Source organism: Neoarius graeffei, chromosome 7, assembly GCF_027579695.1.
Source record: "Neoarius graeffei isolate fNeoGra1 chromosome 7, fNeoGra1.pri, whole genome shotgun sequence".
NCBI lineage: Eukaryota > Metazoa > Chordata > Actinopteri > Siluriformes > Ariidae > Neoarius > Neoarius graeffei.
This window is the reverse complement of record NC_083575.1, coordinates 86,805,565-86,828,795: the sequence shown is the minus strand read 5'-3', so window position 1 is coordinate 86,828,795 and position 23,231 is coordinate 86,805,565. Positions and strand designations below refer to the sequence as shown.

Genomic DNA, 23,231 nt, shown 5'->3' with positions numbered 1-23,231 from the left:
ACTGCCCCTTCCGGAAGTGACGAGTGACAAGACCACAAGCGGGAAACACAACAGCCTCGGTCAGAAAAAAAAAAAAAAAAACAGCCTCGGTCGGCATGACACTTCACCTTAGCCGCACACTTTATTAGGAACACTTCTGTTCGTACATACAAACTACAAACACTCTTCTTAGAGTTTAGAGTTTATTTTATTTTTAAAAGGGACAGTGCACAAATTAAACATTATCCTTGTGGTCAGGACAGATGTCTGTACCAGGTTATAGCAGTACATGCTAATTTTCGCCTGTAGTCCCTTTGTTTATACTCTTGAATAGCTCTTCTTCATGATGACAACCGGAAGTGCACCAACACGATGGGGCGTGTAGCGCCACCTGTGGTGCCACCTGTGGCTCGGGTGCACAATGCACCTCACTCAATAGCTCGATTTCACAGTATGCATGTAGGATTGGATTTCTCTGGCACCCTGCTGGGACCCTTTGCTCGATTACCGACAGCAGCTCGATTTGGATGCGCGCGTAAACGTACTGACTGTTACAGCCTACATTAGTAAATGCACTGATGATGTCACGGACATTAAGACCATCACAGTACGGGCCAACCAGAAACCATGGCTGACGGGGGAAGTCTATCGGCTACTGAAAGCCCGGAACGCTGCTTTCAGAGCAGGTGATGAGGCTGGTCTGAGATCAGCAAGAGCCAACTTGCCCCGTGGCATCAGACTAGCAAGGAGGCAGTACAGCAGCAGGATAACCCATCACTTCACTGACAGCAGAGACACAAGGAGCCTGTGGCAGGGGATACAGACAATCACGGGCTATAAACCTCAACCACAGACCTGTGACAAGGACATCACTCTGCTGAACAGTCTGAACAACTTCTTTGGACGGTTTGAAGACGACAGCAGCACGCCTGCACAGAAGACACCACCCCTTCCGGATGGCCAGGTGCTGTCCCTGTCTCCAGCCAGTGTGAGGAGATCCCTCTCCAGGATCAACACCCGCAAAGCTGTAGGACCTGACAACATTCCAGGTCGTGTGCTAAAGGACTGTGCAGAGGAGCTCACAGATGTCCTCACAGACATCTTCAACACCTCCCTGAGCCAAGCTGTTGTCCCCACCTGCTCCAAGAGCACCACCATCATCCCTGTTCCAAAGAAGGCCTGCTTCAATGACTACCGCCCTGTGGCACTGACCCCCATCGTCATGAAGTGCTTCGAGCGGTTAGTCATGCAGCACATCAGATCTATCCTCCCTCCCTCCATGGACCCGTACCAATTTGCATATCGGGCCAACCGGTCCACTGATGATGCAATCTCCACCGCTCTCCACTCAGCTCTCACTCACCTGGACATTAAGGACTCTTACATGCGGATGCTGTTCTGAGATTTTAGTTCAGCATTTAACACAATCATCCCCCAGCAGCTGATACAGAAACTGGACTGTCTAAGACTTAACACCTCCCTCTGCAACTGGTTGCTGGACTTCCTGACCGGAAGACCACAGGCAGTCCGGGTCAGCAGCAACACATCCAGCACCATCGTACTGAACGCAGGGGCCCCCCAAGGATGTGTGCTCAGCCCCCTTCTCTTCACCCTGCTGACCCACGACTGCACACCAACACACAACAGCAACCTCTTCATCAAGTTTGCGGATGACCCGACTGTGGTGGGACTCATTAACAACAATGATGAGTCATACTACAGGGACGAGGTGAGCCAACTGGCCGCGTGGTGCAGACGAAGGAGATGGTTGTCAACTTCCGGAGAGCCTCCACCCAGTATCCTCCACTGAGCATCAACGGTGCCGCTGTGGAGAGAGTGAGCAGCGCCAAGTTCCTGGGTGTGTACCTCACCGAGGATCTCTCCTGGAGCAACAACACCACATCGCTGGCCAGGAAAGCTCAGCAGCACCTGTACTTCCTCTGCAGACTGAAAAGAGCTAGAGCACCAGCCCCTATCATGCACACCTTCTACCACGGAACCACTGAGAGCATCCTGACCAGCTGCATCACTGTGTGGTACAGCGGCTGTACTGCATCCTGCCGGAAGACCCTGCAGCGCATAGTGAGAGCAGCTGAGAAGATCATCGGTGTCCCCCTACCGTCCCTTCAGGATATTTACAACACACGCCTGGCCCGCAGAGCACTCAGCACTGCGGGCGACTCCACCCATCCCAACCGCCACTTCTTCAGCCTCCTGCCTTCTGGGAGGAGAATGAGAAGCCTCCGGGTGAGAACCAGAAGACTGAGAGACAGCTTCATCCACCAAGCTGTCAGGATGCTGAACTCCCTCCCAGGCCAGTACCCCCTTCCCTTAATACACAAACCAAATGTCACCAGCCACTTTAACCAACTTGAACGAAATTCACACCATGTGAAAACTGTTTACAACACTGTTTACACTTTATACATCTTTTATAGACTTCACTGCTATACTGTTTATACCGTCATATCTGCCATATTTACACTTACACTGTAAATTCTGCTCATACTGCCATATTTATACTGATAATTCTGTTTATATCGTGCTATATTGCCCTACTATCCTGTCAGACTGCTGTTCCCATTTACATTGTTCATTTTGTTTATATTGTCATTCGTCACATTTAAATTTATACCGTTAATTCTGTTCACACTGCCACATTTATACTTTCTGGATTGCCACTGTCTTTTCTTAGATAGCTTTAGCTTGTTTGTGTGTGTGTGTGTGTGTGTGTGTGTATATATATATATATTTTTATTTTTTTATTTATTTATTTATTTTTTTTAAGTTTATATCTTTTACCTATAGTTTATATTTCATGTTTATTACTGTTTGCACCACGGATAAATAAGAGGGAAACGCAATTTCAGTTCTCTGTATGTCCTGCACACATGGCATTATTGATAAAGTTGACTGACTTATTTACTGAAAGAAAGAAAGAAAGAAAGAAAGAAAGAAAGAAAGAAAGAAGGGAGGAAAGAAGGGAGGAAAGAAGGGAGGAAAGAAAGAAAGAAAGAAGGAAAGAAAGAAAGAAAGAAAGAAAGAAAGAAAGAAAGAAGGGAGGAAAGAAAGAAGAGAGGGAGGAAAGAAAGAAAGAAAGAAAGAAAGAAAGAAAGAAAGAAAGAAAGAAAGAGAGGAAAGAAAGAAGGGAGGAAAGAAAGAAAGAAAGGAGGAAAGAAGGGAGGAAAGAAAGAAAGAAAGAAAGAAAGAAAGAAAGAAAGAAAGAAAGAAAGATGGGAGGAAAGAAAGAAGGGAGGAAAGAAGGGAGGAAAGAAAGAAAGAAAGAAAAAGAAAGAAAGAAAGAAGGGAAGAAAGAAAGAAAGAAAGAAAGAAAGAAAGAAAGAAAGAAAGAAAGAAAGAAAGAAAGAAGGGAGGAAAGAAAGGAGGGAGGAAAGAAAGAAAGAAAGAAAGAAAGAAAGAAAGAAAGAAAGAAAGAAAGAAAGAAAGAAAGAAAGGAGGAAAAAGAAAGAAAGAAAGGAGGAAAAAGAAAGAAAGAAAGAAAGAAAGAAAGAAAGAAGGGAGGAAAGAAGGGAGGAAAGAAGGGAGGAGGGGAGGAAAGAAGGGAGGAAAGAAAGAAAGAAGGGAGGAAAGAAAGAAAGAAAGAAAGAAAGAAAGAAAGGGAGGGAGGAAAGAAAGGGAGGGAGGAAAGAAAAAGAAGAAAGAAAGAAAGAAAGAAAGGAAGGAAGGAAGGAAGGAAGGAAGGAAGGAAGGAAGGAAAAAGAAATAAAAAGAAATGAATACTTCGAAACAGAGTGAAAGAGTTTTACCCCCTCATGGTACTTACTGTCCACCCTGAGGGAATATTTTAAAGACAGAGAGAAGAAAAGAAAGGAAGGAAGGAATCTTTCTATTCACTGTGAAGACACGAGCCAATGTGGCGCGTCTTTTCCTCTCAAGTCTGCTCTTTTTTTTGTACAGAGGAAAAAACATTTTTAAAAAAACATCAGACGATAACGTGTGCACTGAAGGAGAGCACTGACTCGCTGCCTCCCTTCCGCCTGAGCAGCGTTACTGGGTTCGCTTGACCATCGTATCGTTATGGATTCAGAATAGTAATCGAAAGTGAGGTCAGTAAACATTCGTGCGGTGTTTACAGCTTTACCTCTCGCCTCAATAGCGTTGATTGAATTCCTCACAAAATTCACACCCACATCGTCCAGCAGGGCATCAACTGCAGAATAACAAAAACAAAAGTCTGCATTCAATTCATTTCTCTACATCCGACTGAACACGGAACGATTATCCTGAACAGGAAATAGTTTAGAATAAACATCACATAAAACACCAGAAAGAAAAAATAATAACCTAATTATAAAAAATATCTGAGGATTGGTGCAAGAGTTTCTGCTTTTTTTGGTTTTGCTTTGGAATAAACGTAAATAAAATGGTCAATAAAAAAAAAAAAGTTTGGACACCCTCAGGATAAACAGTGTACTTATAAAATAAATAAAATAAAAAATAATAAAAATATCTGAAGATTGGTGCAAGAGTTTCTGCCTTTTTGGTTTTACTTTGGAATAAAAGTAAATAAAATGGTCAATCAATAAATTTTTCATACCCTCAGAACAAATAAGTGTGTATTTTTAAAAAGAAATTATTAATAATAATAATAATAATAATAATAATAATAATAATATCTGAGGATTGGTGCAAGAGCTTCTGCCTTTTTGGTTTTACTTTGGAATAAAAGTAAATAAAATGGTCAATCAAATTTTTCATACCCTCAGAATAAATAAGTGTGTATTTTTAAAAAGAAATTAATAATAATAATAATAATCTCATCTCATCTCATCATCTCTAGCCGCTTTATCCTGTTCTACAGGGTCGCAGGCAAGCTGGAGCCTATCCCAGCTGACTACGGGCGAAAGGCGGGGTACACCCTGGACAAGTCGCCAGGTCATCACAGGGCTGACACATAGACACAGACAACCATTCACACTCACATTCACACCTACGGTCAATTTAGAGTCACCAGTTAACCTAACCTGCATGTCTTTGGACTGTGGGGGAAACCGGAGCACCCGGAGGAAACCCACGCGGACACGGGGAGAACATGCAAACTCCGCACAGAAAGGCCCTCGCCGGCCCCGGGGCTCGAACCCAGGACCTTCTTGCTGTGAGGCGACAGCGCTAACCACTACACCACCGTGCCGCCTAATAATAATAATAATAATAATATCTGAGGATTGGTGCAAGAGTTTCTGCCTTTTTGGTTTTACTTTGGAATAAAAGTAAATAAAATGGTAAATAAAATAAAAAACAAATGCATTTGGACACCCTCAGAACAAATAACGCGTATTCATAAAAAAATAAAATAAATAATAAAAATATCTGAAGATTGGTGCAACACTTTGCCTTTTTGGTTTTATTTTGGAATAAAAGTAAATAAAATGGTAAATAAATAAATAAATAAATGTCTGGACACCCTCCGAACAAATAACGTGCATTTAAAAAAAAAAAACTAAATTATAAAAAATATCTCAAGAGTTTCTGCCTTTTTGGTTTTACTTTGGAATAAAAGTAAATAAAATGTCTGCATCACACAGGACAGGATACAGACCGGTGCAAAAGTCTGCACACCCTCAGAGCAAATATGATTAGAATGTGTATTATTTAATTTTAAAAAATAAATAAATTTTTAAAAAAAATTCCAGCTGTTCCTTCAAACTATTTATTCTTTTAACATCTTGGTTTTGGATTGTTGCTGAAAAGAAGCGCATTTCATAATTTATTTGATTTCGTTTTTGCATGAAAGAAAAAGCAAACTTTTGCACTGAGCTGGACATTCTCTTTTCTTTGATTTTTAAGAAATTTAACTTACTTCCTCTTTCTTTTGAATACGTTTTCCCAAGATGGTGAACCTGGAATAAATAAGAAACAAAATCAATTATATCTTTTTTGGATCTCATTCAAAACCACAAATTGTATTTGCTGCACATCTGGATCACTGATGGACTGAAACAGCTGTTTCAAGTCCACCCAGCTCTCACACACAGTTAGATATCGGACTACAAGATGAGCAGGCTGTGTTTCACAGTGCGATTCACTCACCGGCTCTTTCCCTCCCATCGCCTGCATCCAGAACCTGTGGTCATCTTCAGAGATGGCCTGGACTGTGAGCACGATGCCGGGGCTGAAAACACAACGCTATCACGTCAGATACAACACCTCAGACACAGCAACCATGATACATAAATCCCTCGGAGAGGGATTTAAGAGATGGGAATTCCCACTTCGAGTGGCATCCATTCTCAACTTTTTTTTTTTTTTTAAAGATATTTTTTTGGGCTTTTTGCACCTTTACTGGACAGGACAGTGCAGAGACAGGAAACGAGCGGGAGAGAGAGACGGGAAGGGATCGGGAAACGACACCGGGCCGGAACCGAACCCGGGTCGCCCGCATTCACGGCACGGCGCCCCAACCACCCGAGCCACGACGCCCCCAACTTTTAAACAACAAAATAAAACTAACGTTAATGTCGATTCAACCAAGTGAATAAATCAGCGTCGTCATAGTTTGTAATTAAGCACAACTGTCATGAATTTAATCTTATTATTATTACGGTCCTGAAACATGTGCAACCCTCAAAACACCAGATCATCCATGTATCTTCTCGTTTTACACCCGCTGTCCGATAATCAGCCGATCCCTTGATGCATCAAATCACACGGACACAAATCAAGAGCTTCAGTTAATGTTCAAACATCAGAATGGAAAAAATTGCGATTTCAAACTAGTGTGACTTTCTTTCACTGTAGCATGGGTGTCGGTTTGAGTATTTCAGAACCTGCTGATCTCCTGGGCTTTTCACACACAGTCTCGAGTTTACGCAGACAGAATGGTGCGAAAAACAAAAAACACTGAGTTGAGTCAGTCAGTGAGCGACAGTTCTGTGGGTGGAAAAAACAAAAACGAACAAAAAAAAAAAACCCCAAACGCCTTGCTAATAAAAGAGCTCGGAGGAAAACGGACAGATCGGTTTGAGCTTTTTTCCCCCCCAGGAAGGATACAGTAACTCATAGCAACTCTTTACAACCGTGGTGAGCAGAAAAGCATCTCAGCATGCAACAGCAGAACAGAAAACCACATTGGGTTCCACTCCTGCAGCCAAGAACAAATTCCTATTAAAGTGGCCGGTGAGTGTGCATTTTAAATTGCACCAGAAAAAAACCCCCCACACACAACCACATTAAGTGAAAACTGAAAGGGTTCAGTCCTGACTGGCTGCACACACGCAAGTCCAGGTGTTCCGCAGAACTCGGTTCCTCTTTGTCCTTCAGCTCACATGTGGGAAATCCGCAGTGTTGAGCAGTTAGTATCTGCTTCATCACTCTGTGTGTGTTAGTTTACTTTATAGCGTTAAATATTTTCTTTCCAGCAGCATAAGGTACACTTCATATTGTTTGCCAGACAGTTTTCAGTTAAAGAAAGAAAGAATTAAAGAAAGGCGTCTCTACAATTTGAAGATAATTCATACAAAACCCCACAATGTTATGATTTACATTTCAGAAGCATGTATTGAGTATTTATATCTGTATCATGCTGCACGTGGTATAACTGTACAAACAATTTACATGCAATTTTATTATAAATACAATAATTTAATGCAATAAAAATATTAATAATCTCAGAAAAATTTGACCATTTATGTTTGTACCATGCTGCATTCTGTATAAATAAATACCCTTTATAATTTGAAAATAATTCATACAAAACCCCACAATATTATTACTACAGAAAAGTGTATTGACTATTCATGTCTAAATTTATTTAAACAAATAAAACACTTTCCAATTTTCATACAACACACAATAAATTCACATTATTAAATGTCTCAAAAAAATTTATCGAGTAGTTATGTCTGTACGATGCTGTAATTTGTATCAACAAAATTAACAAATTAAAAAACACACTTTATACAATTTTAATATTATGAATGTATATAACTAAATGCAATAAAAATACAATATGAATCTCAAAACAGTAGACCGAGTATGGTTGTACTATGCTGCACTTTGTATAAATAAAAAATAAATTAAAATAAATTACTTTACGGTTTTTATATAATTAATAAACATTAATATTTCAGAAAAGTGTATTGATTATTCATGTCCATCATGTTGCACTTTGTATAAATAAATTTAAATAAACTCCAATTTTCATATAATGCAAAATAAATTCACATTATTATTCATGTCTCAAAATGTATTGCATATTTGTCTGTATAGTGCTGTAATTTGTATACATAATTTAAATAAATATATAAAATCTATACAATTTTATTATAAATACAATGCAATAAAAATACCATATTAATCTCAGAAGCGTGTATTACAGTATGTGCACTATGCTGCACTTTGTATAAATAAAAGAAAAAAATTAAATCTCTACGGTTTTTATATCATTAATAAACCTACAATATTATTAATCTTAAAAAAAAAAGTGTATCGAGTACTTATGTTGGTATCATGCTGCACTTTGTAGAAATAAATTTAACTAAATAAATAAACCAACTCTTTCCCATTCTCATATAATACAAAATAAATTCAGATTATTATTATTATTAATGTCTCAAAAATGTACATTATTTACTGCATGTCTGTACAATGCTGCACTTTGTATAAATAAAAGAAATAAAATCATTCATATAATTAATTATTAAACAAGAGTGCTCTGAGAGCGCAATATCCCCCGCTGGCGACTCGGCCATAACGCTGGTAAAATGCGACTGAACTGAACGAAATTGCAATATGCGTATTACTGACATAACAGAATCCTGTCAAGTTTCATGAAATTCCTCCAAAAATTGTGAGAGGAGTTGATTTCAGAAAGTGAGGACCCTTCCTGGGACGGACGGAAAGATGGAAATCATCATGATAATCCCCCTTCGGGCCTTTCGGTCAGCGGGGGATAATAAAAATTGTAAGGGAAGTTGATTTCAGAAAGCAAGCACACCTTGATGAAATTGCCGAAGTACAAGTTTGTTAATAATCGAGGCCATAACTCTGGGAAAATCTGCCCAAATTAAACGAAATTTCAATCTGCGCATAACTGTCATTTAACAAAGCCTTCTGCCAAGTTTGGTGAAATTCGTCCACAAATTGTGAGAGGAGTTGATTTCAGAAGAACGTCCACCCTCATGAAACTGCCAAAGTACAAGTTATTTAATCAAGAGTCAAAACTCTGGGAAAATTTTCACAAACGGAATTAAATCAATCAGCGTATTCCCGTCATATAACAAGGCCTTTCGCCAAGCTTCGAGAAATTCGTCCAAAAATTGGGAGAGGAGTTGATTTCAGAAGGAAAACACATCTTCATTAAATCGTCAAAGTACAAGGTTGTTAATCAAGGGCTGGAACTGTGGGGAAAATGCGACCCAATTGAACAAAAATTTGTGTACTACAGACATAACAAGGCCTTGTGCCAAGCTTCGAGAAATTTGTCCAAAAATTCTAAGAGGAGTTCATTTCAGAAGGAAAAAACACTCTCATGAAATTGTCAAAGTATAAATTTTGTTAATCAAGGGCTGTAACTCTGGTAAAATGCGACAGAATTTAACAAAATTACAATTTGCGTATTTCTGACATATAACAAAGAATCTGGCCAAGTTTTGTGAAATTCCTCCAAAAATTATGAGAGGAGTTGATTTCAGAAGGTGAGCACCCTTCCCGGGACAGACGGACGGATGGAAATCACCACGACGTAATCCTCCTTCAGGCCTTTCGGCCAGTGGGGGATAAAAACCCAAAATATGATGAACGTTTCAGAAAAACGTATTGAGTATTTACAGTGGGGCAAAAAAGTATTTAGTCAGCCACCAATTGTGCAAGTTCTCCCACTTAAAAAGATGAGAGAGGCCTGTAATTTTCATCATAGGTATACCTCAACTATGAGAGACAGAATGGGGGGAAAGAATCCAGGAAATCACATTGTAGGATTTTTAATGAATTAATTGGTAAATTCCTCAGTAAAATAAGTATTTGGTCACCTACAAACAAGCAAGATTTCTGGCTCTCACAGACCTGTAACAACTTCTTTAAGAGGCTCCTCTGTCCTCCACTCGTTACCTGTATTAATGGCACCTGTTTGAACTTGTTACCAGTATAAAAGACACCTGTCCACAACCTCAAACAGTCACACTCCAAACTCCACTATGGCCAAGACCAAAGAGCTGTCAAAGGACACCAGAAACAAAATTGTAGACCTGCACCAGGCTGGGAAGACTGAATCTGCAATAGGTAAGCAGCTTGGTGTGAAGAAATCAACTGTGGGAGCAATTATTAGAAAACGGAAGACATACAAGACCACTGATAATCTCTCTCGATCTGGGGCTCCACGCAAGATCTCGCCCCGTGGGGTCAAAATGATCACAAGAACGGTGAGCAAAAATCCCAGAACCACACGGGGGGACCTAGTGAATGACCTGCAGAGAGCTGGGACCAAAGTAACAAAGGCTACCATCAGTAACACACTACGCCGCCAGGGACTCAAATCCTGCAGTGCCAGACGTGTCCCCCTGCTTAAGCCAGTACATGTCCAGGCCCGTCTGAAGTTTGCTAGAGAGCATTTGGATGATCCAGAAGAGGATTGGGAGAATGTCGTATGGTCAGATGAAACCAAAATAGAACTTTTTGGTAAAAACTCAACTTGTCATGTTTGGAGGGGAAAGAATGCTGAGTTGCATCCAAAGAACACCATACCTACTGTGAAGCATGGGGGTGGAAACATCATGCTTTGGGGCTGTTTTTCTGCAAAGGGACCAGGACGACTGATCCATGTAAAGGAAAGAATGAATGGGGCCATGTATCGTGAGATTTTGAGTGAAAACCTCCTTCCATCAGCAAGGGCATTGAAGATGAAACGTGGCTGGGTCTTTCAGCATGACAACGATCCCAAACACACCACCCAGGCAACGAAGGAGTGGCTTCGTAAGAAGCATTTCAAGGTCCTGGAGTGGCCTAGCCAGTCTCCAGATCTCAACCCCATAGAAAATCTTTGGAGGGAGTTGAAAGTCTGTGTTGCCCAGCGACAGCCCCAAAACATCACTGCTCTAGAGGAGATCTGCATGGAGGAATGGGCCAAAATACCAGCAACAGTGTGTGAAAACCTTGTGAAGACTTACAGAAAACGTTTGACCTCTGTCATTGCCAACAAAGGGTATATAACAAAGTATTGAGATGAACTTTTCTTATTGACCAAATACTTATTTTCCACCATAATTTGCAAATAAATTCTTTAAAAATCAGACAATGTGATTTTCTGGATTTTTTTTTCTCATTCTGTCTCTCATAGTTGAAGTGTACCTATGATGAAAATTACAGGCCTCTCTCATCTTTTTAAGTGGGAGAACTTGCACAATTGGTGACTGACTAAATACTCTTTTGCCCCACTGTATGTCTGCACAATGCTGCACTTTGTATAAAGAAATACATACAATTTTAAAATCATAAATACAATATAATTTAATGCAATGAATGACATTCATCTTATTAATATTATAACCAACCCTCAAAACTCTATATTGAAACCCCTTGTAAGAAAAATATTAAATCCATGCAAACAAACATGAAAAATCAGCACAGCATCTGGTTGCCTCTGCCAGGAGGTTACGACTCGCCCTAATCTTAAACCCTCTGTGCTCCAGGATCCCATAGGGGTCGCTTCAAAATCTCACACCTGCTGAAAACGGCAGGACGATGGTAACGACCCGTCTCATGCCTTCACCTGACTGACGGATATTTAAACCCACGTCTGAAAAACCGCTCGAGACAGAAACCTAATCCGAACTTAAATACTTCTCGTTTCACTTACCGGTCTGTCGTCTCTATATCCAGGCAGAATCGGCGATCCAGAGTGTCTGTCATTTTCCTCACGCAGGATTTGAGCGTAACAGATTCGTTTTCACCCTGACAGGATGAACACAGGGTTGAGTTCATGCACAAACATTAGCGGAGGGGAAAAAAAAAAAAAACTAAATCACGACACCATTAGAGAGAAATGCGAAGAGACTCTGCTCCTTCAGTAAATCAGAACAGAAAAGGCATGAGGGACCATTTAAACGCTCGTCACTCACAAACTTGCCGCAGGATTTGGGGTCGTATGTGAGCATGTGGAGGATTTTCTGCTCCTTGACGAACGTGCAGTACCTCTTCACCCAGCTGGAGCCAAACGGAGGAGGACCTGCACAGGATCACAGGATCAGCAGACTGCAGAAACATCTCTCTCCAGTCGGGATTCTGCATTCTTGGACGTTTTCTACACTCGGAAATCTACGGCCCATCATTAACTCGCCTGAGCAACCACACAATCTGACGTTTTACTTATTTATTTGTTAAAGAACACGATGCGACACTGAGAAAGCAGCCTTAACAGAAGTTACAGCACAGCACTCCTGTGGTCGACAATGAGGTTGTGTCGAATATTGTTTCAACTCCAGGACGGAAAGAAATGGAAATGCCAGGATTTTTTTTTTTCTGGATGTGTTTCAGCAGTTTGAAACACACCACGAAGTAAAGCTGAAGCTCTGGAGTGAAAATTTTCAGTCAAGAAAACAGAAATAATAACAGACTCTTCAAAAAATTAAGTGCGTGTGTCCGTCTCATTCAGACTGCATTAAAGAGACAGGAAGAAGACAGAGGTGTGCGTGCGCATCGTACGTTTCTCCTGGACGTAGAGGTAGCCCTCGCTGCTGATGCGGCTGGTCTGTCTGTATTCGTGTGGAGCCTGCTTTATCTTCTTCATCAGTTCATACACTTCCGAGCGTGTTCCCTCGAAACGGCTCCGTGTCTATAAACACACAAGCATATACATATATAAAGACACACACATTCAAAAACCCACATACTGTATACACACACACACACCTATTGTTGCGGGGACCCTTGTTGATGTGAATTCCCTCGGCCCTGACCCTAACCTCAACCATCACAATGAAAATCTAACACAAAACTCAACCCTAAATCAGCCTTTTGAAGAAGTGAGGACCAGTAAAAATGTCCTCACTCTGCTGGTAAACAACGTTTTCTGGTCCTCAATATGTAGAAAGAACAAGTACGTACACACACAATAACATACATATGTGAAGACACACAGATTCAGAGACCCACGTATCATACAGACACACACAAACGTACATATGTTGACATGTAAAAGACACACACCCACACACACACACACACAGATGCACATATACAGTTAGGTCCATATATTTTTGGACACTGACAAATTTTGTTTTCTTTTTTTACCCGTTTACTGAAACACATTCAAGTTATAGTTATATAATGGACATGGACATAAAGTCCAGACTTTCAGCTTTCATTTGAGGGTCTCCACATTCAAACTGGATGAAGGGTTTTGGAGTTTCAGCTCCTTAACATGTGCCACCCTGTTTTTAAAGGGACCAAAAGTAATTGGACAATTGACTCAAAGGCTATTTCATGGGCAGGTGTGGGCAATTCCTTCGTTATGCCATTCTCAATTAAGCAGATAAAAGGCCTGGAGTTGATTTGAGGTGTGGTGCTTGCGTTTGGAAGATTTTGCTGTGAAGAAAACATGCGGTCAAAGGAGCTCTCCATGCAGGTGAAACAAGCCATCCTTAAGCTGCGAAAAGAGAAAAAACCCATCCGAGAAATTGCGACAATATTAGGAGTGGCAAAATCTACAGTTTGGTACATCCTGAGAAAGAAAGGAAGAAAGCACTGGTGAACTCATCAATGCAAAAAGACCTGGACGCCCACAGAAGACAACAGTGGTGGATGATCGCAGAATAATTTCCATGGTGAAGAGAAACCCCTTCACAACAGCCAACCAAGTGGACAACACTCTCCAGGAGGTAGGCGCATCAATATCCAAATCTACCATAAAGAGAAGACTGCATGAAAGTAAATACAGAGGGTTCACTGCACGGTGCAAGTCATTCATAAGCCTCAAGAATAAAAAGGCTAGATTGGACTTTGCTAAAAAACATGTAAAAAAGCCAGCACAGTTCTGGAAGAACATTCTTTGGACAGATGAAACCAAGATCAACCTCTACCAGAATGATGGAAAGAAAAAAGTATGACGAAGGCGTGGTACAGCTCATGATCCAAAGCAAACCACGTCATCTGTAAAACACGGCGGAGGCAGTGTGATGGCTTGGGCATGCATGGCTGCCAGTGGCACTGGGTCACTAGTGTTTATTGATGATGTGACACAGGACAGAAGCAGCCGGATGAATTCTGAGGTATTCAGAGACGTACTGTGTGCTCAAATCCAGCCAAACTGATTGGTCGGCGTTTCATAATACAGATGGACAATGACCCAAAACATAAAGCCAAAGCAACCCAGGAGTTTACTAAAGCAAAGAAGTGGAATATTCTTGAATGGCCAAGTCAGTCACCTGATCTCAACCCAATTGAGCATGCATTTCACTTGTTAAAGACTAAACTTCAGACAGAAAGGCCCACAAACAAACAGCAACTGAAAACCGCTGCAGTAAAGGCCTGGCGGAACATTAAAAAGGAGGAAACACAGCGTCTGGTGATGTCCATGAGTTCAAGACTTCAGGCAGTCATTGCCAACAAAGGGTTTTCAACCAAGTATTAGACATGAACATTTTATTTACAATTATTTAATTTGTCCAATTACTTTTGAGCCCCTGAAATGAAGGGATTGTGTTTAAAAAATGCTTTAGTTCCTCACATTTGTATGCAATCATTTTGTTCAACCCACTGAATTAAAGCTGAAAGTCTGAACTTCAACTGCACCTGAATTGTTTTGTTCAAAATTCATTGTGGTAATGTACAGAACCAAAATTAGGAAAATGTTGCCTCTGTCCAAATATTTATGGACCCAACTGTACATATGTAAAGACCCACTCCAAGACCCACATATTGTAGAGAGGAAAAACACACAGATGCATGCGCATATTTATATACAGTGGAGGAAATAATTATTTGATCCCTTGCTGATTTTCTAAGTTTGTCCACTGACAAAGAAATGAACATTCTATGATTTTAACGGTAGGTTTATTTTAACTGTGAGAGACAAAACATCAAAAAGAAAATCCAGAAAATAACTTCATATAAAAGATATAAACTGATTTGCATTTCTTGGAGTGAAATAAGTATTTGAACCCTCTAGCAAACAAGACTTAGTATTTGGTGGCAAAACCCTTGTTGGCAAGCACAGCGGTCAGACGATTCTTGTAGTTGTAGATGACCAGGTTTGTGCACGTGTCAGGAGGAATTTTGGTCCGCTCCTCTCTGCAGATCATCTCTAGATCATTAAGGTTTTGAGGCTGTCGCTTCGCAACTCTGAGCTTCAGCTCCCTCCATAGGTTTTCTATGGGATTAAGATCCGGAGACTGGCGAGGCCACTCCATGACCTTAATGTGCTTCTTCTTGAGCCGCTCCTTTGTTGCCTTGGCTGTATGTTTTGGGTCCTTGTCATGCTGGAAGACCCATCCACGACCCATTTTCAGTGCCCTGGCAGAGGAAAGGAGGTTGTCACTCAGGATTTTACGGTGCATGGCTGCATCCATTCTTCCGTCGATGCGGTGAAGTAGTCCTGTGCCCTTAGCAGAGAAACACCGCCAAAGCATAATGTTTCCACCTCCGTGCTTGACAGTGGGGATGGTGTTCTTCGGGTCATAGTCAGCATTTTTCTTCCTCCAAACACGGCGAGTTGAGTTAATGCCAAAGAGCTCGATTTTGGTCTCATCTGACCACAGCACCTTCTCCCAATCACTCTCAGAATCATTCAGGTGTTCATTGGCAAACTTCAGACGGGCCTGCACATGCGCCTTCTTGAGCAGGGGGACCTTGCGGGCACTGCAGGATTTTAATCCATTACGGCGTAATGCGTTACCAATGGTTTTCTTGGTGACTGTGGTCCCAGCTGCCTTAAGATCATTCACAAGCTCCTCCCGTGTAGTTCTAGGCTGATCTCTCACCTTTCTCATGATCATTGATACCCCACGAGGTGAGATCTTGCGTGGGGCCCCAGACCGAGGTCAACTGATGGTTATTTTGTATTTCTTCCATTTTCAAATTATTGCACCAACAGTTGTCTCCTTCTCACCCAGCTTCTTGCTTATGGTTTTGTAGCCCAGTCCAGCCTTGTGCAGCTCTACAATCTTGTCCCTGACAGCCTTAGACAGCTCTTTGGTCTTACCCATGTTGGAGAGGTTGGAGTCTGATTGATTGATTGATTGATTCTGTGGACAGGTGTCTGATACAGGTGTCAATTTAAGACAGCTGTCTTTAATGCAGGTAACGAGTTGATTAGGAGTGTCTAACTGGTCTGTGGGAGCCAGAACTCTTAATGGTTGGTAGGGGATCAAATACTTATTTCACTCAATGAAAGGCAAATCAATTTATATATTTGATAAAATGTGATTTTCTTTTTGATATTCTATCTCTCACTGTTAAAATAAACCTACTCTTAAAATTATAGACTGTTCATATATTTGCCAGTGGGCAAACTGACACACACGAGCACAGATATACACGTAAAGACACATGCACACAGATTAACATACATTTGTTGACCCACACAAGCACGCACAGATGCACATGTAGATGTAAAGAGAGACACACAGATTCAGAGACCCACATATTGTGTACACACGCAGACACACACACACAATATATATATATATATATATATATATATATATATATATATGCGCACAGACAGACCACAAGCAGATACATACATTAGGGTGCATCAGTTGCCCTCACTTTCATAAAATCTGATGCGTTTTTGTTCGGGTGTTCCTTTTCACCAATAAAGACATCCTGTACAATTTTTTGACCATATTCAAAAGTCTAATGGTGGCACCATGAGGTTCATTTTTTTTTTTTTTGCCAAAAAACGCTTATTTTATGTTTCCGCGTAAGGTTTGAATCACAATGTTGGACTCCATTTATTGATTTCTTGTGAGCCACAGATCATGTTAAGAACCTTTGCAAGGGATTGAGAAGCATTAATGTGATTCATAATACATTTGCATTGTTTAAAAGTAGCTGAACGATGATTCAATCAACAGCTAAAACTCAAACTGTGCTTGATAATATATTTAGAATATGTACTAAAAATGTGGATCTAAGATATTTGGTATACTCTATAAGGTGCCATAATGTTTCATGAAAAGTGATCGAAATTTTGTCATAAAAGTCATAAAATAGTAGCTTTTTCCATAACTTTGAGCTCCTGGTGCCACCATTAAACTTTTGAATTTTGTCAAAATATTTCACCCAGTGTGTTTTCTTACCAAAAGGAACATAAAAAGAAAAATGCATCATGATCGGAGGAACTTTTCGTTTTTAGGGGGCAACTGATGCACCCTAACGTGTACACACACACACACACACACACACACACACATTTGTAGACAAACACATTTATAGACAGAGACGCACACAAACATTTGTAGACACACAGATTTACATACATTTGGTGACACACACATGCGCACACGCGTTAAGACACACAGATTCAAAGACCGACGTTGCATAGACAGACACACATGTATACATGTAGACACACACAGATTAATATACATTTGTTGACACAAACATGCACATACGTAAAGACACACACACACCCGCAAATAGACATCCAGATTCACAGAGACTCACATAACGTACACACACACACACACACAATCTGTAACAATCTTTGGAACACCAGAGCCTCTCAAAGCGCATACACACACACACACACACACACACACACACACACACAGATATACGTAGAGAGAGACACACAGACACACACACAACCCTCAATCTTCCGGGCTAAATGCTTGATACACACAATGGAAGGCCAATGAAAACAAAGCCCTCGCGCTTTCTCCTGGAAACTCCAAGCTTCTCTCAATGTTTTTTCACTTCCTGTTTTGCCTCGTCCTTTCCTGCCAAGCGTGGGAGCACAAACATTACAGGCGAGGCCCTGTGTGTACGCGCGCATCTGTTCACCAAACAGAGTATCTTCTTTACTTATGATGGCCATGCATCATTCATGACACCACAGGTGTGTGGCTGAGAGACGTTGCTATGGTTACAGAACAAAGATGGTGGTTTTTTTTTTTAAATAATTTGTTTTTTAAACCGCTTAACCAGCCTTTTGTATGGAAGCTGAGAGAGGCCCTTCATATAATCCTTTTTTTTATTATTCACCTTGTTATTCCAAGATAATGACATAATTAATTCAGATTCTCGAGAAAACAACACAACTAATTCGAGATCTCGAGAAAACAAAACCGTTATTCCGAGATAACGACATAATTAATTCAGGTTCTCGAGAAAACACCACAACTAATTCGAGATCTCGAGAAAACAAAACCGTTATTCAGAGATAACGACATAATTAATTCAGGTTCTCGAGAAAACACCACAACTAATTCGAGATCTCGAGAAAACAAAACCGTTATTCAGAGATAACGACATAATTAATTCAGGTTCTCGAGAAAACACCACAACTAATTCGAGATCTCGAGAAAACAAAACCGTTATTCCGAGATAACGGCATAATTAATTCAGGATCTCAAGAAAACACAACTAATTCAGGATCTCGAAAAAAACAAAACCGTTATTCCGAGATAACAACATAATTAATTCAAGATCTCGAGAAAACAAAACCATTATTCCGAGATAACGACATAATTAATTCAGGATCTCGAGAAAACACCACAATTAATTCGAGATCTCGAGAAAACAAAACCGTTATTCCGAGATAACGACATAATTCAGGATCTCGAGAAAACACCACAATTAATTCGAGATCTCGAGAAAACAAAACCGTTATTCCGAGATAACGACATAATTAATTCAGGATCTCAAGAAAACACCACAACTAATTCAGGATCTCGAGAAAACAAAATCGTTATTCCGAGATAACAACATAATTAATACAAGATCTCGAGAAAACAAAACCGTTATTCCGAGATAACAACATAATTCAGGATCTCGAGAAAACACCACAACTAATTCAGGATCTTGAGAAAACAAAACCGTTATTCCGAGATAACATAATTAATACAAGATCTCGAGAAAACAAAACCGTTATTCCGAGATAACGACATAATTAATTCAAGATCTCGAGAAAACAAAACTATTATTCCAAGATAACGACATAATTCAGGATCTCGAGAAAACACCACAAATAATTCGAGATCTCGAGAAAACAAAACCGTTATTCCGAGATAACGACATAATTAATTCAGGATCTCAAGAAAGCACCACAACTAATTCAGGATCTCGAGAAAACAAAACCGTTATTCCAAGATAACGACATAATTAATTCAGGTTCTCGAGAAAACACCACAACTAATTCGAGATCTCGAGAAAACAAAACCGTTATTCAGAGATAACGACATAATTAATTCAGGTTCTCGAGAAAACACCACAACTAATTCGAGATCTCGAGAAAACAAAACCGTTATTCAGAGATAACGACATAATTAATTCAGGTTCTCGAGAAAACACCACAACTAATTCGAGATCTCGAGAAAACAAAACCGTTATTCCGAGATAACGGCATAATTAATTCAGGATCTCAAGAAAACACAACTAATTCAGGATCTCGAAAAAAACAAAACCGTTATTCCGAGATAACAACATAATTAATTCAAGATCTCGAGAAAACAAAACCATTATTCCGAGATAACGACATAATTCAGGATCTCGAGAAAACACCACAATTAATTCGAGATCTCGAGAAAACAAAACCGTTATTCCGAGATAACGACATAATTAATTCAGGATCTCAAGAAAACACCACAACTAATTCAGGATCTCGAGAAAACAAAATCGTTATTCCGAGATAACAACATAATTAATACAAGATCTCGAGAAAACACCACAACTAATTCAGGATCTTGAGAAAACAAAACCGTTATTCCGAGATAACATAATTAATACAAGATCTCGAGAAAACAAAACCGTTATTCCGAGATAACGACATAATTAATTCAAGATCTCGAGAAAACAAAACTATTATTCCAAGATAACGACATAATTCAGGATCTCGAGAAAACACCACAAATAATTCGAGATCTCGAGAAAACAAAACCGTTATTCCGAGATAACGACATAATTAATTCAGGATCTCAAGAAAGCACCACAACTAATTCAGGATCTCGAGAAAACAAAACCGTTATTCCAAGATAACGACATAATTAATTCAGGATCTCGAGAAAACAACACAACTAATTCAGGATCTCGAGAAAATAAAACCGTTACTTCGAGATCTTGAGAAAACAAAACTGTTATTTCGAGATCTCGAGTAAACAGCTGAGAAATGGTTCATTCAGGTGCGCCAAGAGACTTGTGATGTGCTGACTTTGGGGCTATTTCTCATTCTGTATAGACGCAACTTTGGTCATTAGAATGTCTGGAATAATCGATCACCTAATAAGGCAATATTTTGATCAGGGGTTGCCGTCTCAAGGCATCGTAAAAAGCCATTTCTGCTCTGCTACATGTCCGCCAATTTCTAAGTCTTCGTTGTCTGACCCACAGGGGGCGCAGCTCTGCTAGAAATCTCAGCTGTTTTCTCGAGATCATGAAATAATTGTTTCGTTTTCTCGAGATCACGGAATAACGGTTTTGTTTTCTCGAGATCTCTAATTAGTTGTGTTGTTTTCTCGAGATCCTGAATTAATTATGTCGTTATCTCGGGATAACAAGGTGAATTAAAAAAAAAAAAAAAAAGATTATATGAAGGGCCTCTCGCGGCTTCTGTACTTTTGCTGTGTATTCACACAAATAAACTGAAGATCTGCTCACGTTCTGAATATTGATCTGCAGGGCTCTTTTGTAATGGTCGAAGTCTTTGGCCAACTCGAATCCCTGATGGTAGAAAGTGAACACGGTCTGAAAGAAAGCCAGCATCTGGGGGAGAGAGAGAGAAGTTTTATTTTACCACAGCACTACTGAATTCTCAATTCTGACTGGTCAGAACACGTTTTATTTACTCTAAATAGTTACAGCTGCCCTACAACGTCAAACCGAATTCATTATGGGTTCTATAGCGACAACTCATTCACAGGAACTTGTATGATGGACTCTCCACATAAACAGTGCTTCATCACTGATATGATGTTTTCTAGAAGGCGGTGTTTATTTACCGTCATGAAAAGAGTCTCCAGTGTGAACGCTTCGTAACCCTCAGAGGTCAAGTCGCAACTGTTTCCCCCGTTACGTTTTCCGAAACCTTCGGATGTTTTCCGGTTTCTCAGTAACATGACAAGCTGCACGTCTTACTCGCGTCAAGAGAATAAAAGGAGGCTGCTGAGACTGTTTATAGCTGCTATAATGCATGTGAGAACAGGAACAAACTTGTTTCACAGTACGGTTACAGTGATGTAGTACCAAGTACAATAAAAAGTGACTAACAAGAGTTACAACACTACAGCAGGCAGTGCAAAAATACACAGTCAAGCAGTGTTGTAGTCGAGTCACTAAACCTCGAATCCGAGTCCAGTCTCGAGTCCCCAAGTCCGAGTCGAGTCCACTCTTGTTCCGAGTCCAACACTCTGGCCGCACCATGTGACGGTGGCTGTTTCAGCGCCATTAACATGAGTTTGTTCCTGAACATGGCGTATGAACAGGTGAATGTGCTTCTCTTTATCAGGGAGTGTGACGTATTCTGTCAGAGATGGTTGGGAGACGGATAGAAGTGCAGACGGTAAACAATCCAGAACGGCAGGCAAAATCGTAAAACAGGCGATAGGCACGAACAGGCTATCGTAGACCGGGCAGAATCAAAGACAAAAAACAGGAAACCAGGAAAACAAACAAGGAAATAAGGCTCGGTAATGTGTCAGAAACGCAAGTCAATACTTCGAAGTAAGTGTGTTTTCACAGTTTTTATACACAGTAGGCACACTGCTTGCACCTTAATCCTGTGCAGGTGCGAGTCATTCACAGCGCATGCGCGAGAGTCTGCTTGGCGTGTGCGCTGTCCAGAGCGCGCCGCGCCCGAGAGTCTATCTGATGCACGCGCCAAGGTGTGCAGGTGCGATACTCTTACACAAAATTAGTACAAAAATTAATGTAGATATAAGTGTAAATACGCCAAATTATTATGGCATGTTCCCAAAAAAAGAAAAAACCCGAGTCTTCGTCTCCAATTTACGAGTCCGAGTGCAGTTAATGCACGACTCTGATTCCAAGTCTGAGTCGTCGGTGCTCAAGTCGAAGTCGAGTCACGAGTCCTTAAAATTAGGGCACGAGTCGGACTCGAGTACTACAAGCCTGCGGGAAAGTGACTAAACACAGTGATCGTAAAAGCTCCAACCCAAGCGAGATGTCAAACTTGGTGAGAAAATGAAATTTTTTTTTGGACATGCTTGACTTTTCTTCAGGGTTTCATGGGGCATCCCAGATACCACATCACTTTTTTTTTTTTTTTACTATATCACACGAACAAAATCCATTCGTTGTTCCTGACGTTCATATTCAGGCAAAGACAAAATCAGGTTGAATTCGTGTCATCTGATCACAGAATAAGGAATAACCACTTGGGGGCGTGCTGCTCTAGGAAAATAAGCAGTGGCACAAAGCAGACTTTCTGTTGCCATCAAGAAGTTGATTATCTTTGACTACAGTCCTGGGGATGACTTTAAACTGCAACCGGTGGTGAGTCTCAGGTCCAGGAGGACTTGAGTATTGGGGAAAGTGGAGTTACCCCTTAATCACCATTGCTCCCAGGTCCAGAGTGCTAGCACCTGCCTGGGTTCCAGCAATGGGTTAAAGAGTCCGTCACCAATAAGGTGCTGGCAGCAGGGCGCATTTTGGTGCAATGTGGCGGATGAACCCAACAGGGTCAATGGTGCGCCACCTGATGGCATGATGAAGAGCCACTCAAATGGCCAACGGATGGCATCATCCGGCAAATCAGTCGTCACTGCAGGGCAACTTCCATACCCGTCAGGTCTGTGGCACTTTTGTGCACCATTTGGCATCAGGTCCGGAGGTCCAGAGAGAACACGATGGGGGCATGATGTCGGTTATCTTGCCTTACCGTGCAAGGCACTTCATTCGGAGAGGGGAATAATATGAGCGAGCTTATGAAGCCCGGCATTCCGCGGTGGCATTCATGCCACCAGTGTGGGCGACTCTGTCGTGGGCCTCATAGCCCATCTACGTTTCTGCTCATCCTAACGAAGCAGTCCTCATCACTAGCGATGGACATCCGCCGCCACCGACGATTATTTTTCCATTTACGGCATGTCTAAGTTTTATTCCTCTTACACCACAGCAAT

General features: G+C 40.8%; 1 protein-coding gene across 1 annotated transcript in view; it reads right to left on the bottom strand.

The window, feature by feature from the left end:
• Window positions 1-23,231, bottom strand: part of arhgap10 (Rho GTPase activating protein 10) — a 270,463-nt gene that overhangs the window by 103,989 nt on the left and 143,243 nt on the right. Inside the window, exons 7-13 of the mRNA XM_060926548.1 lie at window positions 20,752-20,856; window positions 12,637-12,766; window positions 12,054-12,160; window positions 11,792-11,886; window positions 6,031-6,112; window positions 5,801-5,840; window positions 4,082-4,150 (exon numbers count right to left, since the gene is read on the bottom strand). Of these exons, the coding sequence (XP_060782531.1) occupies window positions 4,082-4,150; window positions 5,801-5,840; window positions 6,031-6,112; window positions 11,792-11,886; window positions 12,054-12,160; window positions 12,637-12,766; window positions 20,752-20,856 (628 nt within the window). The remainder of the gene's footprint in view (window positions 1-4,081; window positions 4,151-5,800; window positions 5,841-6,030; window positions 6,113-11,791; window positions 11,887-12,053; window positions 12,161-12,636; window positions 12,767-20,751; window positions 20,857-23,231) is intronic.